The sequence below is a fragment of the Artibeus jamaicensis genome, unplaced genomic scaffold, assembly GCF_021234435.1.
Source record: "Artibeus jamaicensis isolate MK-2021 breed Jamaican fruit bat unplaced genomic scaffold, CSHL_Jam_final contig_525, whole genome shotgun sequence".
In the NCBI taxonomy this organism is placed as follows: Eukaryota; Metazoa; Chordata; class Mammalia; order Chiroptera; family Phyllostomidae; genus Artibeus; species Artibeus jamaicensis.
Genome location: NW_026521874.1, coordinates 8567742 through 8583668, shown reverse-complemented (window position 1 = coordinate 8583668; position 15927 = coordinate 8567742). Strand labels below are relative to the sequence as shown.

The 15927-nt window shown below is 46.0% G+C and overlaps 1 protein-coding gene across 5 annotated transcripts in view; it reads right to left on the bottom strand.

The window, feature by feature from the left end:
* The window catches only part of FBXW8 (F-box and WD repeat domain containing 8), a 111595-nt gene that overhangs the window by 70764 nt on the left and 24904 nt on the right, over positions 1–15927 (bottom strand). For all 5 annotated transcript variants that reach the window (XM_053669722.1, XM_037156108.2, XM_037156106.2 and 2 more), the window contains exons 3-4: positions 7664–7828; positions 3915–4003 (exon numbers count right to left, since the gene is read on the bottom strand). In XM_053669722.1, the coding sequence (XP_053525697.1) occupies positions 3915–4003; positions 7664–7828 (254 nt within the window). The remainder of the gene's footprint in view (positions 1–3914; positions 4004–7663; positions 7829–15927) is intronic.

Here is a 15927-nt window from a genome sequence, read left to right as displayed (position 1 = left end):
ATAACAACAAAACACAAAAAAATGACTTTTGATGTCCAGTGCTAGGAAAATGAGTATGAAAATTAGGATGTAATTATATCTTAGGAGCTTCTGCAACAAGTCAAAGAATGTAATGACAAGTATGTAATAATAACATGAAAAAAACTTCATCAGTTTAGTAAGGGGGGAAAAAGGCCAAAAATTTAATGTAGGCTGTGATTATGTTATGTAAAAGTGTGCATTAAAAAGCCTACTAAAAAATAAACCACATATACCTAAAACTTAACAGATTGTGTTAGCATGCAAAGATTTAGGTGGCTTTCTTTTCTCTACTAACAGTTTTGCAAAAACGTGATTTTATTGCTGCTTTTATTTTTTTAAGATTTTATTTATTTATTTTTAGAGAGGGGGAAGGGAGGAAGAGAGGGAGAGAAACATCAGTGTGTGGTTGCCTCTCATGCACCCCCACACTGGGGGACCTGGCCTGCAACCCAGGCATGTGACCGGACTGAGAATTGAACTGATGACCCTTCGGTTCACAGGCCGGCACTCAATCAACTGAGCCATACCAGCCAGGGCTGATGCTTTTATTTCTAAGAGAAAAGATGCCACAAAAGGAAAACCAAAACAACACTCTAAGACACAAGCCGTCGGAGTGGCAGTGAGGGCTGGAGAAGGCAGCCCTGCGCGTGTGGGCCTGCAGGGGGCAGCCCAGCGGGGCAGGCGCGCCCGGTCTGGCTCACTGGCCATCTCACACATATGAGGGCTTAGGAATAGCTCACCTCTAAAGCACTTCCAGGTTTAATACTGTATGATTTTAAGTTGAAAAAAACTAAGAAATCGGAGAAGAGGCAAGAGAAATCAGGAATCTCTCCAATTCCCCACTCAGTGTAGAAAACCGGTTGGGGGGGGCCATCTGTTCATTAAGTCTCAATGCTTACTTCAGACCAAACGGTGTGTGAGCACTGCAGGCACTTAGTGAAACATTGCGTCCCTCCTCCAGATTTGAAAGATGCTCTAAAACTAGACCAATACATAGCTGTGAAGTTAAAACAACAACGTAAAACGAAAGTGTTCAGGGAAACCGTGAAGCCACACGGTCCGCTGCCCTACTAGCTGTGGCGGGCAGCGTCTCCGGGAGTCAGGAGAGGGCGGGTGTGGGTGTGGGGACGGGCTCACTGGCAGCAGTGCTACGACACCCACAGGGGGGGACAAGACGCGAGGCCCACTGAAGAATGGGGACGGGGTTCCTTCTGGGGCTGATGCAAATGTTCACACAGATAATGGTGGATGGTCACACAACCCTGTGAATATACCCCAAATCGCTGACATACAGTTTAAAAGGCTGACTTTTACGGTATGGAAATTACATTTCAGTTTTTAAAAAGATAGGGTCAGAAATGACTAATTGGAAAGTGTGGAAAAATCCAAAGGTACACTGGGTACAGTGATGAGGATGGGGTAGGTTGAAAACAAATTTCAAAGGACTTACAACGTCAGGAAAAGGTCACTGGAAATCCTCACCCATGAGACAGTGAGGGAAGCAAAGGCCGATGGACCAGAACGTGAACGATCCAAGCTTTGTGTGTGTATCCTCTGCTGGAAAAACAAGCCTCAAGTAAGTAAAGCGGGGGCTGGTCCCACTCACCTGAGAGGTACCCGAATACCTCCGGGAGTTTATGAGTGAACGACCATCTGAAGGTTACTCTGGGTGTGTGTGAAAAGAAGAATAGGGAAGAACTCAGACTGGGTCAGTAACGTCCAACTGAATGAAACTGAGTCTGAGCCTGAACAGCACGACTCCACACCGGGAATACTCACACACAGGATCAAAAGGATGGGGACACCCAAGGGATTCCCAAGAGTCTTTGCTCTCTACCATACTTACATAAAATATATTTAATAGGTTTAAATGCAAAAATATTACAGAGTTTAGCTCTAGCCATACAAACTAAATTCCACTTGTGTACAAAAAGCAAGAAAGAGAAAGAAAGGAAAAAAAAAAAGAAACATGAGATGAGCAGAAGAGAAAGAAGCGATGAGCTGGCCACTGTCTCTTTAAGAGGCTCCTTGGAGATACATAACTGGAGAAAGCCTGGCGAATACAACATTGATTGGGAATGAGGTAACCACAAACACCACTGTCTCAAATGAAAAGGGATTCAAGATCTGACCCAGAAAACAAGCATCGTAACCACCAGATAAAATTTTAATGATAAACACAAGATGCTCTACACACAAGCAAGATATGAAGTAGCTGATGCTAGGCGGTAAACGCAAGGTCCTCTTAGAAAGAGGAGCCGGGAGGAGCCTCGCTGGCCCGCGGATCAAGTTCCGTCCGATCGATCGCACCTGCCGTGGCTTTGCTCTGTGCGGGTCGCGTCTGCAGGGATGAGCCGGCCTCAGGGGAACACAGAAGCAGGAGAGAAAGGACTGGCACCAGCCTGCCTTCTGTGAGGTCCACGTCTGGACAAGAAATTCATAACTGGCCTCTGAGGTTCAGGTCTCCTCTATTTCTGATTTCTTTTATGGCTCTCTCAGTCCAATCTCCACCTTCGGTCCTCAAAGGTCCTAGACACACGAGGAGACCCCTTCAAGGCAGAACGAGATCAGTCCCTTTCTCAGTTACCATGGGATCTCGGCCCTGGTGGGAGGGAAGGACCTTACATCATGTGCCACACAGGCTCTCAGGCCCACACCTGAGCAGTGAGGGGCCCGAGCCCAAAGCCGCACTGGCTGGACAGAAGTCCAGGTTTCCGGCCCATTAATCTTTCTAAAAAAATAGTTCTATCGTGCTCTGAGGCACAGCATTAACCTCTAAACTGTGGCCAGAAAAACAAAAGCTAACCAAAAGCTTTCCTTTATGCTGTACACCTGAAACTAACACAAAAGCATACTGAATGTAAACTATAATTTAAAATGAGTTTTAATTGCACTTACAAAAATAAGAAAACAAAAAAAACCCAAACATATTCCTCTTGGGCATATCTTGTTTAAAGCAAAGAAGCTTTTTCATAGACACTGAATGCCAGAACATATTAAAATAATCTGACATGAAATCTGAATTGAAGTCTGCAATTTCAATTCAAGTGTTTCTCTTTAAGAAATGCTTCTTAAGGAAAAAAACTTTTTTTTTCCTTAAAGAAAAACTTGCGTACTACTAAGCTGTTAAGTCCAATGTTTGTTTTTGTTTTCTTCTAGGTGGGAGCCCTTCTCGGGGGGCTCACTCCCATGCCGTCAAGTCTCAGAAGTTTAAGTGGCCTGCAGCATTAAGGGTACAATTTGAGAATCTAGTCCAAGACATCTTCATCAAAAAAACAAAACAAAACAAAAAACCCAAAACTGATGTTCTTATTATGCATTACAGATATACATGAACACATCTCTGTAGTAAAATATGAAGAATTCATGACAGTGGTTTTTAGAACAGAAGCCGAATCCACGGAAGCTGAATGAAATCTCTTGGCCGTGGAGACGAACAGAAAGCCTGTTTCGGGTTGAGTGAAGTGGCAAGTGCGTGCTGTGTGGTGGGGACGGAAGACTGTGTGGCTGGCTGCAGCCCTTCCTCAACAATAAAAGAAAGCTCCAGGACGACAGAACGAGAAAAGGACCTCTCTGTGCCAACGCGTATTATTCTTGCTTGACTTTTTTATGTCTTCATAAAATACAAACTGCTTGCCTTAATGAAAATCTAACACAACATGCCACAGGAGTGACTTTCAAGCCAGAAAAGACACATTGAGACGAATGGACTACAGATCTGCTCCGCGCCATTCGCTGCTCACTACACACTGCGGCCTTCTCAAGCCCTGGGGGATGGAGTCCTCTCACACACGGGCCACCTATCTGGGAGTGCGTGCTCTCAGGGACGGACGACGCTCCCGGGACGCAGGGGCGGCGCAGGAAGGGCGAAGTGAAAAGCTGTTCCGGCTTACCCAGCAATGACAACGCCATCGTGCGAGTGCACGTCACATAAAACCGCGTCAGCAACGTGCTCCAGCTCACTCACGGCACCCTTGCGAGTCTGCGTAAGGAAAAGGGGGTGCAGTTCACGTTATTCTGGGACGGCCAGAGACAAAGCACGTCAGCTCTACCCACACTCCACAGGGATTTATGGCAGGGACTGTGTTCTAAGTTATCTGGACAGCCAGATGGACAAAGATGACAATTAACACGCTGCCTTATTAGCACACACGAGTTACCACATGCACACACACATGCGCACACACGACAAGCACTGAACTAGGGGCCCCGGCATGGGAGACGCCGCCCCGTGCTCAAGGGAACAGGAAGGCAGCCCGTCCGCACTGGCAACTGCAGTCCACACCAGGCTGACAGCAGCAAGTATCTGAAGAAACGCACGAGGTGTGTGAAGAACTTCGGGTCAGAGACGAGAAAGTGTTTAACGATATTTCACCTGTTCACAGCCCGCAGAATAAAATGAACAAGTGCACTCGAAGAGAAAAACTCAGGATGGGGAAGGAAGAAAAGACACTGATCTGGACTGAGAGGCCAGAGGTTCATGAAAGCAGTTCTTCAAGGAAACCCTAAAACCCACGACGTTCGCTGTTCCAGAGGAGGGGACCAGAAGGTCAGCAAGGAGAGGCGAGAGAAAGACGCACCTTTCACTGTAGGCCCTTTCCTGACTCTCGGCATTTTATCAATCCGAATATGCACATAAAATAATCATTTTTGAAATGCAAACAAAGGGAACCTGAAGGAATACATAGCCCTTACACGTGAGATGCTGGGAAGGCTCGGAGAGGGAAGCTGAGAGGAAGCACGCACGATGGTGTCCAGAACAACAAGCCAGCCGTCACTCCCGCTTTGCCAACTGGCCCGGGAACTGGGAACCGTGAATGTGAGTACTGAACACAGCTGGTAACACGCAGCAAGTGTTCAAACACGGTAGCAACCCTTATTATTATATTACTAGGAGACAGCTGATGACATCCACCCCATTAAAAACACCTGAGTAGCTGTAGTCTAGGCACTATGTAAGATAATCTGCGCGATGATCTCACTTAAAGACCAAGTCCAAGGCTGAGGGACGTCCAAGTGGAGCTGTCCTGCCAGTGGATGTATGGAGATGGAAGGGAAGGACTTGGGAGTCATCTGTGTGAGGGCCACAGCCCGAAGCACAAGAACAGCAAAGCTTTTTTGAGCGACAAGTGTTGAAAGAAAGAGAAGGCCTGAGAGCAAAACTCACGTGCTTACAGAATTCACTAATCTCTGTCACGTGGCTTCCCCACCTTGCCGCCACCCCAGGGGCTGCAACCCCACAATGGTCTTCTGGTCTTAGGAAATCCTCAAAGGCCAGAGAGAAGAGAGTTAATGCAAACGCCAGGAAGAAGAACACTACAGCCACCTCGACCAGCTTATCGAATCATTTCCGCGTTGGCTCTGAACTGCAGGTCCAAGGGAGTTTGTGCACCCACAGCCCGTCTCCTACATAGAAATACTTGAGGGCCCTGGGGTCCCTTCTCGGGTTTCCCAGACACTGACCCAGGGAATACCAAACCAAATCACCTGCCTGACCCGTGCTGACATCAACCACAAGGAGCACTGAACCACAGTGTCTGCGTGCAAAGGCCTGTGAGCTCTCCGGCCAATGCTCACTGAGCACGGGGCCATGCTCTGCGGGAGTAGCGTCAGACGTGCAGCGTCAGACGGCCTCCCGCCCACAGCCCTGCGAGCAGGGCTGCTTCGAGCCCCACTGGAGAGCGGAGAACACGACAGCACACAGAAGCAAAGCGACTTGCTTTGACACTGCCTTTCCTGTTTTGATAGGACTTTTTCGTTCTAGAATTGCAATGAGAATTCCATCATTACAGCTCATGCAATGTTTGCTACTGAATGTTTCACTTATGTGGTCCTCACTAGGAACACTGTCCAAAACACGGGTCTGAGATACTCCACAGAGAAGCCTCTCTCACATTCTGCCTGCAGTTTGACTCCAGTTCATTCGGTCCACAACCACTCCCCAAACACAGGGCTTCGTGCTGGTTGGAGAAAAACAACAAATGGATGTTCGGTTAAACCACATGTAACTTGTGTGCTGTTAATAAGTGCCAGATGCTATGAGGTGGGTCTTTAAACCCCTTCACTTCCGCCACCCGCAGCCTGGAGGAGGGAAGATACACGGGCTGCCTCCTTTGCTTTCTCCAACACCAAAGAGGACACAGAAAATGCAGCCGCTGTTCTCTCTCGGGATCCCATGTCTGTGAATCGGAGCGCGAACACACGGAATACCTGCAGCTCTCGTGCTCGCTGATCTCAACAGTGCCCCTTCTTCCCAGCCTGAAACACCCCAGTTAACGCCTACCTCTCAAGTTTACCTTAAATTGCAGGCCCTCCTACCAGCATTACACCCTGGCTTTCTGCCCTCCCCGGCCCCCACCTGTCTAGGCAGCTTTGTCAACCCCTTAAGCCTGGCTCTCACTTATGTCCCTCACACAGACCCTACTCAAGCACATAGGCAAGAGGGCTACGGGCCCCCCCAACACACGTTCATTACCTGGTGAGGAGGCCAACTGTGGGCAGTGTGACTTTTAACTGATACTTAGTGGTGGCGTCTTAATGGCCTGAGAAAGGACAGCTCTCCTCATTCTCCTTAGAAAGGTGGTTCTCCACCAGGAGCGACGTTGCCCCCAGGGTTCATCTGAGGACGTCTGAAGACATTTTTGGTTGTCACAGCTGGCAACCAAAGAGAAGGAGAATGCCCCTGGCACCTACTGGGTAGAGCCTACGGAGGCTATGCAACACCCTCGAGGGCAGAGAACCACCTGGCCCAACGCCACTAGCGCAGGGACTGAGAAACCCTGAACTAGAGAACCACCGCTTACTGACTTTGCTAGAAGCTGTGTGAGGTTGCCCAGACCAAGAGTATCAGTCACTAATCAGGTTACGAGTTGACTGGGGACAGACATGCACATAGGCCATATGTCACCATCAATAATGAGCAAAAGTCTGTTCATCTCCAAGTCTATTAGGACTGACCTTTAAAGGAGAGGAAAGAGTATGGTTTTATCCCCTCCACACAACCAATACCCAGCTACGCAGGTGGGGACAAACACGACCGCCACCCGGCTGTCTCGTCATGCCTCAAGCAGCTTCATGCAACACTGTTCTCGACACTTACTTCCTACAGAAACACTGCGCTGTGAAATTCTTAGCTGTGATCTAATATTTCTGTAGAGATTCTGAAGTGATAAATGTGATGGAAGCAAGCCAATAGGTTATGGGAGGGAAGAGAAGACAGTACTTAGAGACATTTAATAATCTCCCTCTTAACATTTACAGGAAACAGCCCCTCTTTTGTATTCAGGTGGTGATTTTGCTTTCTTGGTCCGTCCAGAGAGGTGGAGAGAGTGAGAGGGGCTGCACGGAGCACCATGTCACAGACCCCGCCCCTCGGAGGGAGGTAGCCGGCCTCTAACTCCCCTTCCTCTCCTGGAGAACAGCAGGATGCTCCCAAATGGTGTGGTTGGAACGGGGGCGGAGACTCCGAGGGCGAACAAAATGGGCAACAAGTCAGCAGCAGCTGAAGGTGAGCTCCCCCCCTCCCCTGCTTCTGGCAGTTACCCTCAGGCTGCAACGAGAAGGACTCGGGGGTCACTCCCAGGCTTGGATTCCCGTGTCCTCGCAGGCTATTCTGCAGGTAATGATACTGGCCACGGCCTACCTTCCAGTTGGTTCTTAACATGTGTTCCTTGGCTCGGCACTCTTGGAAGATGAGCTTCCAGCGAGAATAATCAGAGATGCTGCTGTCGGGAAGGTGTCCGTCCTGCTGGCACAGCCGGTACCACAGCACCTCGTCTTCGGCAATCGCCTTCCACGTCTTGCTCACCTACAATGGCAGAAGTGACACAAGTGTCAAATCCTGCAATTAGAGAAGGCCCTTGTCATCCAAAAATCAATCAACACCTTTATTATTGCCCTGGGTTTATGGCAGTATAAAATGTCTCATTAACAAAACACTCGGAGGTGGAAAAAAGGAAAAACAACAAGCAAATGTTTCCAGTTTTATCTTTCAAGACTGCAAAATTGTTGTATTATCATCTAATATCACATTTTAGACTACTTGAAGTATTATATAACATCAGAGACAAATACACAAAAGGCAAGAAGTGCACGCTGTGTCGGGTTAATCAGCAGACGATCACACACGGCTGGTCAGAACAGAACCACGCTGCTTCCCCCAACAGGCCCCTGCAGTCCCATCCTGGGGACCAGCAGCCTCTGAAATAGGCCTAACTCAAAACTTCTGCTTGTGTGAGAATTTCAAATTTATGGTACGTGTGAAAGCTTAGATTTTAAGTGTGTACCTTAAAAAATATTTAATAGAAACTCAAGCTGTTAACCAGGACTGTAAGATCTGATATAGAGAAATTAATGTTATGTCTGGACTGAATTTCAAATCCCAACAGTATCCAGAGGAAATGGCAGTTTTAGCTATTAGTGCTTTGTCTTCGAAGCCTAACTGAGGGGAACAATGAATTTACTTCACCACCCGATAATGGACCAGGTGGGGCAGGCTGCAGAAGGTGAACTCCACTGGCAAGGTGAGAAACTGACCCAGCAGATCACCATGAACTTGGGCCGCGATGCACTCTGCTTGCCACCCATCCAACTCACCTTTAACAAAGTTAAGAGTCGTGACCAATGGCTTCAGTCACCGGTGCTCCTAAACATTGCCGTGAGACCACTTCAAGACATCAAACACGCAGACGAGAAGAACGCAAGTGAGCCAGAGTAAGCGAATACAGGCAGCATGCGTGTGGCAGACGCTCCCTGAACGCGGATGCCTAACTTAATCACGAACTGACGGGGGGGGGGGGGGGGGGTTAACTTTTGGAATTACAGAGTAAAGAACTCCAGAAATCTGCTCCTCCATAAAAGCAACAAAAATGCTGCCAAAAATTGTCAAAAATCAACTTTTCACAATTCTGGAAATTAACTAAAGGCTTGCAACATTTTGAGGAGCATTCATTCTAGAAAAAAGGCTGAATCTTGGTAAGAAGCGTAACTTCTATTCTGTTTGAACTTTCGCTACTCCCACCCTCCTCCTCCTTCAGCTCCGTGGTAGCCTTGAAGACCAACAGCCTTGCACCTACAGTAGCTGTAAAGTCCAGGAGCCCCGCAGCCACTGGAGAAGCCAGACAGGTTTCCAGTGCCCCAAAAGTGCCATCCCCAGGGCACTGTTACCATCTGGCCTGTCTGGCAGCTTGCTGAAAAACTCTCTTCTGAAGGCCTGTCTTCATCTGAACCACCTCACAGTGCACTCTGTCCTGTATCCAGGGCATTTGTCAAAAACAGTAAGGGACAACTGCTGAACAGGGCAGCAGCCTATGGCAGCATGACCAACTGGGGCTAAAAAGAGAAGAACCAGAACACTTAGAAGGAAAATCTGGGGAATGGGGTGCCCAGAGCGGGCTTTGAAAGGCTCCAAGATACTTCTGGGAATGAAGAATGCCAAGAGCATGAACAGAGATGTGTGTGTGTGCCCAGGAAAGCCCTGAGAAGGCCCTGGTCCCTCAGCTCTTGCAAACACCAAGGCTCTACACAAGCAGGAGGTACAGGCTAGTGCAGGCTAGTGCAGGCTGTAAATACCAGCACACTGGAGGCGTGCCCCAACACGCAGGGCGTACCTTGGCAAAGGCTGGGAAATGTGCTGGTCCGATGTACTTAAGGTTAAGTCTCCATCCAAACACCAGCCAATCACTAAGCTAACTGAGCAGAGACTTAGTCCAAAAGATTCACTAAACAGACAGGAGCAATAACAAAATATCATGTTAACGAACCACACCGAGGGGGAGAGGATCTGATTTCAGAGTGCCACATTATTTTAAAAGGCCAGTTTTTAACACCAAATGATGAGGCACACAAGAAACAGGAAGGCACTACCAGTGTATGGAGGAATAAAAGCAGGCGCTAGAAACTGTCCCTGGGCAAGCCCGGACGTTACAGAATCACTAAACAAAGGCTTTGTATCAGCCATCGTGTCTGTTCAAAATGCCAAAGGAAAGCAAGTCTGACGCATAAAGGAAGGTATGAGCACAATGTCTTGCCCAGTAGAGAATATCAATAAAGAAATATAAATTATTTTTAAAAAACAAATAGAAATTTCAGAGTTGAGAGGCACAGTAACTGGAATAAAAACTTCACTAGTGGGGTGTAAGAACAGACTTGAGCTAGCAGAAGAATCGGGAAACTTAAGGTCAATTAAGATTATTCAGGGACTTCCGCCAAGATGGAGGCATAGGTGGAGAAGCCGTGCCTTCTCTCACAACCAAGTTTAGAGACAACTAAATATTAGCAACAGAAAACACAACCAAAACACAGAAAATTGAACTTTTCGTAAGTCTGATAACAACAAATTCTTCAGCCTGACCAGTAAGAGGGGCGAAACCAGCAGCTGTTGGAGCGGGGTTGCACAGGAAAACTCGGTCAGATGGACTTGGGCGTGCGGAATCCAGGTGCAGGGTTGGACCTAGTAAGCGACTCAGCGAGCGACCGTGGAGAAACAGCGAGGGAGCAGGGCTGCGGGTTGACTGTGGTTGCGCTTTCGTGCGCAGATAGACAAGCGAGGGAGTGGGTGGTGAGACTACAGGACTGAGCAGGCCCCACGGGGAGCGGCAGCAGAGGGCGCTGCCATTTCCCCACTCTGACCCCGCCTCTACATACAGCGTCATAACTCAGCGACCTGAGTGGCCCCGCCCTGGTGAACCACCTAAGGCGCTGCTCCTCACCCAGCCCCGAGAAACAGCAGAGGAGGTCGCCATTTCCCCGCTATGACCACGCCCCCACATACAGCGTCACAACCCAGTGACCTGAGAGTCCAAGGCTCCGCTACTCATACTTAACGGACACAAACAGACCAAAAATGGCTCAAGATCTCAAAGCCCCAGAGCCTATAAATCTAAGCGATAAAGAAATAGCAAAACTCTCAGACGCAGTTTAAAACACTGGTGATCAGGATCCTCACAGAACTGGTTGATTATAGCCACAAATTAGACAAACATATGAAGGCGAAACTAATTGAAATGAATGGAATTGCACAGGAAACCAATAGCAATGAAAAGGAAACTGGGACTCAAATCAAGGGAGTGGACCAGAAGAAAGCAAATAATGGCCAAACAGAAAAGAGTGAAGAAGCAAGAATTCAAAAAAATGAGGAGAGGCTTAGGATCCTCCAGGACATCTTTAAACGTTCCAACATCCGAATTATAGGGGTACCAGAAGGGGGAAAGGAACAGCCACCAGTGGAAAACTTATTTGAACAAATAATAAAGGAGAATTTCCCCAATCTGGCAAAGGAAATAGACTTCCAGGAAATCCAGGAAGCCCAGAGAGTACCAGAGAAGTTGGACCCAAGAAGGAACACACCAAGGCACATCATAATTACATTAGCCAAGATTAAAATGAAGGAGAGAATCCTAGAAGCAGCAAGAGATAAGGAGACAGTCACCTACAAAGGAGTTCCCATCAGACTGTCAGCTGATTTCTCAAAAGAGACCTTACAGGCAAGAAGGGGCTGGAAAGAAGTATTCCAAGTCATGAAATCCAAAGACCTACAACCAAGATTGCTCTATCCAGCAAAACTTTCATTAGAATGGAAGGACAGATAGAGTGCTTCTCAGATAAGATCAAATTCAAGGAGTTCATCATCACCAAGCCCTTATTATATGAAATGTTAAAGGGACTTATCGAAGAAAAAGAAGTTAAAGAAACATGAATAGTGAAAGGACAACAAACTCACAGTTATTAACAACCACACCTAAAACAAAAGCAAACTAAAAGGACAGCTAGATCAGGAGTGGAAACATAGAAATGAAGATCTCAAGGAGGGTTAGCAACAGGGGAGTGGGAGGAGGAGAAGGGGGAGAAGGTACAGAAAATAAGTAGCATAGAGAGTAGATAGAAAATTGATGGGGGGGCAAGAATAGTATGGGAAATATAGAATCTAAAGAACTTGAGACACATGGTCATAAACTAAAGGGGGGGTAATGGTGGGGATGGGGGGTAGGGTGGAGGGGAATGAAGAGGGGAATAGAACAACTGTAATGGCATAATCAATAAAAAATAAATTAAAAAATATATAATAATAGTATAGGAAATATAGAAGCCAAAGAACTTATATGCACAACCCATGAATATGAACTAAGGGGGAGGGGGGAGGCAAGTGGGAGGGGGGCCCAGGGTCGGGAAGAATAAAGGAAGGGAAATGGGACAACTGTAAGAGCATAATCAATAAAATATATTTTAAAAAACCCTAAAAAAAAAGATTATTCAGTCTGAGAAAGAAAAAAATGAAGGAAAAATACACAAATAAACCAAAAAATGAAGAAAACAACCAAGCCTCAGAGACCTGAAGGGCCCCACATGTGTGGACCAAAATAAATATTACGAGAGCTCCAGAAGGGAAGGGAAGAGATGAAAGGGTGGAAAGACTATCTCAAGAAATAATGATCGAAAATTTTCCACATTCGACAAAAAATATTAATCTACACATCAAAAAAATTCAATGAACCCCACGAAGGACTCACACCCAGACACTTCACAGTCAAGCTGCTGAAAGCCAAGACAGAGCGAACCTTGAAGGCATCAGAGAGAAAAGACCCGCTGCACACGGGGATTCGGTGCGCACCAGACACCACGGGGCGGCCTTTGCAAACTGCTGAAAGAGACTGCTGACCAATAACCGTCTGTCCGGCCAAACTATCCTTCGAGAAGAAAAGCGGAACAAAGCTATTCTCAAATAAACAAACAATTCATCACTAGTAGACCTGACCTGCAAGATACACTGAAGGGAACCCTTTAGGCTGAAATGAGAGGACTCGGAACATGGGGAGGACATAAGACACACCCGTCACCATCGCTCTGGAGCTGCACACAAGAGACAGTGTGTGTTTTCACATGCAACTTTTTTCTTGTGTGTGATCACACGGACAACTGCCTGGAGCATAAAGCTGTGTTGATAGGCATGTACCATATAAAAATATGATGTATATGAAATGTTACATATCATAGTTCACATTTCATCAAAGGAGGAAGAGGGAACAAAGTTACATTGGAACAGTTTTGGTACAATCTTGAAATTATAAATTGGTATTAATTCAAAGTAAAAATTTTTACAACATTCATTGTAATCCCCAGGGCAACCATTGAGAAAACACAGTAACTTTTTAAAATATGGTAAAAGAAACAAGGGAATTAAAATGGTATGCTAGAAAAATGTCTTCATAAAAGAAGAGAGTAATACAGGAAAAGAGGAACGAAAAAGACATAAGACGTACAGAAAACAGATAGCAAATGGCAGGCATAAATGCTCCCTTAGCAGTAATCACGTTGAAGGTAAAGTAACTGCATATTCCATCAGAAGGCAGACTGGCAAAGCTAACGAGTATGACCTGACTTGCACCCTCTGCAAGACACACACTGTAGATTCAAAGGCACAGGCAGGAAGCAAGTAAAGGATGAAAAAAGATATGCTGCACAAACAATACCCCCCAAAAAGCTGGAATTCGTTCACTAATGGCAAATAAAATGAACTTTAAGACAAAAGTTGTTACTAGAGACAAGCATATTTTTATAACGAGGGTCAATCCAATAGGAAGATACAACAACGATGAACTTAACATACACACTTAACAACGAAGCCCCAACACGCACAAATCTAAAACTGGTCAATACGAAGGAAAACAGGCAGTTCCGCCATGATACCCGAGACCGCCCCACTGCACTTCCAATAATGGACAGAATACCTAAAGAGAAGAATACCAACAAGGACATGCAAGACCTGCACAGCCCTGCAGACCAGCCAGACGTAAGAGACACCCGTGGAGCACTCCCAACAACAGGGTGCAGCCCTCCTCGGGGGCAGTGGACGCTCCAGGACAGACGTGTGCTGGGGCGCAAAACTAACCCCAATCCGTTTCAAGGGACTGACGTCATACAAAGTATGTTCTCTGACTACAACAGAGTGAAATCAGAAATCAGTGACAGAAGTACATTTGGGAAATTCACAAATGTGTGGAATTAAACACCATGTTCCTAAATAAGCAATAGGTCAAAGAAATTGTGAGAGGAACTAGAAAGTACTTGGAGGTGCGTGAAAACAAAAACAGACTATGCAAAGCTTATGGGACAAACGCAGTGCTTCGTGGGAAATGTACAGCTGTAAAACTCCCCATGTTGAAAGAGATCTGGGAATCAAAAAGCCTTCTCCCTTAAACACTAGAGAGAAAACTAAACCCAAAGCAAGCACAACAAAGGAAATAAAGATTACAATAGAAATAAGTGAAGTCGAGAAAAATCAAGGAAATAAAATCAGTTCTTTGAAAAGATTGACCAAGTTAACAAAACTCTACCCAGCCTGACCAAGGGAAAAAAGAGAAGACTCAAATGACTAAATTCAAGAATGAAAGAGAAGCCACCACTATAACATGAAGTATTGTAAGGGAACACTATGAACAATTACATGCCAGCAAATTAGATATGCGAGGTGAAATGGTTACATTCCTAGAAAGACACAACCCACTGAAACCAACTCGAAAAACAGAAAATGTGAAACAGACCTGAAACAAGTAAAAACGTTTCATTAATAATTTTAAAACTTCACATAAAGAAAAGTCCAGGCCTAGATGGCTTCACTGGTGAATTCCACCAAATGTTTAAAAAGGAATTAATACCAAACATTCACAAACTCTTCCAAAAATACATGAGGGAACACTTTCCAACTCAGTCTAGGGGGCCAGTGTCACCCCAATGCCAAAGCCAGACAGACACTAGCACAAGACACCTACAAACCAACATCTCTTACGAATATACACAAAAATCTTCAACAAAACACTAGCAATCTGAACCCAGCAGCACATGAAATATATGCCATGACCAAATACAATCTATCCCAGCATGCAAGGTAGGTTTAGAATATAAAACCCGATGTAATATATATTACTAGAATATAGGACATAAACCACATGAAGTTCTCATAAATTTTCTTAAAAACTATAAAAATTTAAAAAACAGTAAGGGAGTTCTTTATATGCAAGATGATTCTACACAGCACAAAAAAATTCACGGCACGGCAGAGTTCCTTTACACGACCACTTCCCCAAGGAGACACAGAATGACTGGGATATCGTATACACACGTATGTTTGATAGCATTTTCAGACACATGTCGTTATGATCACCTCCATTACTCGAGAAGCAGCGTGACACCACAGAAAGCCAGTTACACTCGTGGGGACAAACCCAGCTCCCAGCGCCAGGTCTCTCACTAACCAGCTGTGTTACAAAGAGAAAGTCGCTGCGCTTCTCTGCTCCCCTTTCCTCCTCTGAAATGGTGGGGGTGTCAGATTCTAAAACTTCCTTACAAGACTAAATTCTATGACCTCAGGATCTTTGTTTCCTCTTTAAAATGTGAATAATCAGCCCTGGCTGGTGTGGTTCAGTGGACTGAGTGTGGGCCTTCAAACCAAAAGGTTGCTGGTTCGATTCCCACTCAGGGCACATGCCTGGGTTGTGGGCCAGGTCAGGTCCCCAGTAGGGGGCACATGAGAGGCAACCACACATTGATGTTTCCCCCACCTCCCCTCCCTCCCCATTTCTCTAAAAATAAATATATATTTTTTAAAGTGCGAGTGATCACCCCCCCCAACAGAACTGTTGTGTGGCTCAGAGAACTCCCACAGAAGACTCTGCAAATGCAGTTCTACACGTGCTGCAGACCAGTACTGACAGCACCGCAGGACCCCATGCCCACTATGAAATTATACGTTTCCAAACAGTACTTTGAAGAAGGAAGCCATGAGCTCCCTGTATTTTAATAAAGAACTTTTATTAAATCTGCAATGGGTTTCTACTTGCTCCATGGCATGAGAAGCAGAGATTTACAAAGTAAAAATTAATCAGAATCCAATAACTCAGCTTGTTTCAATCT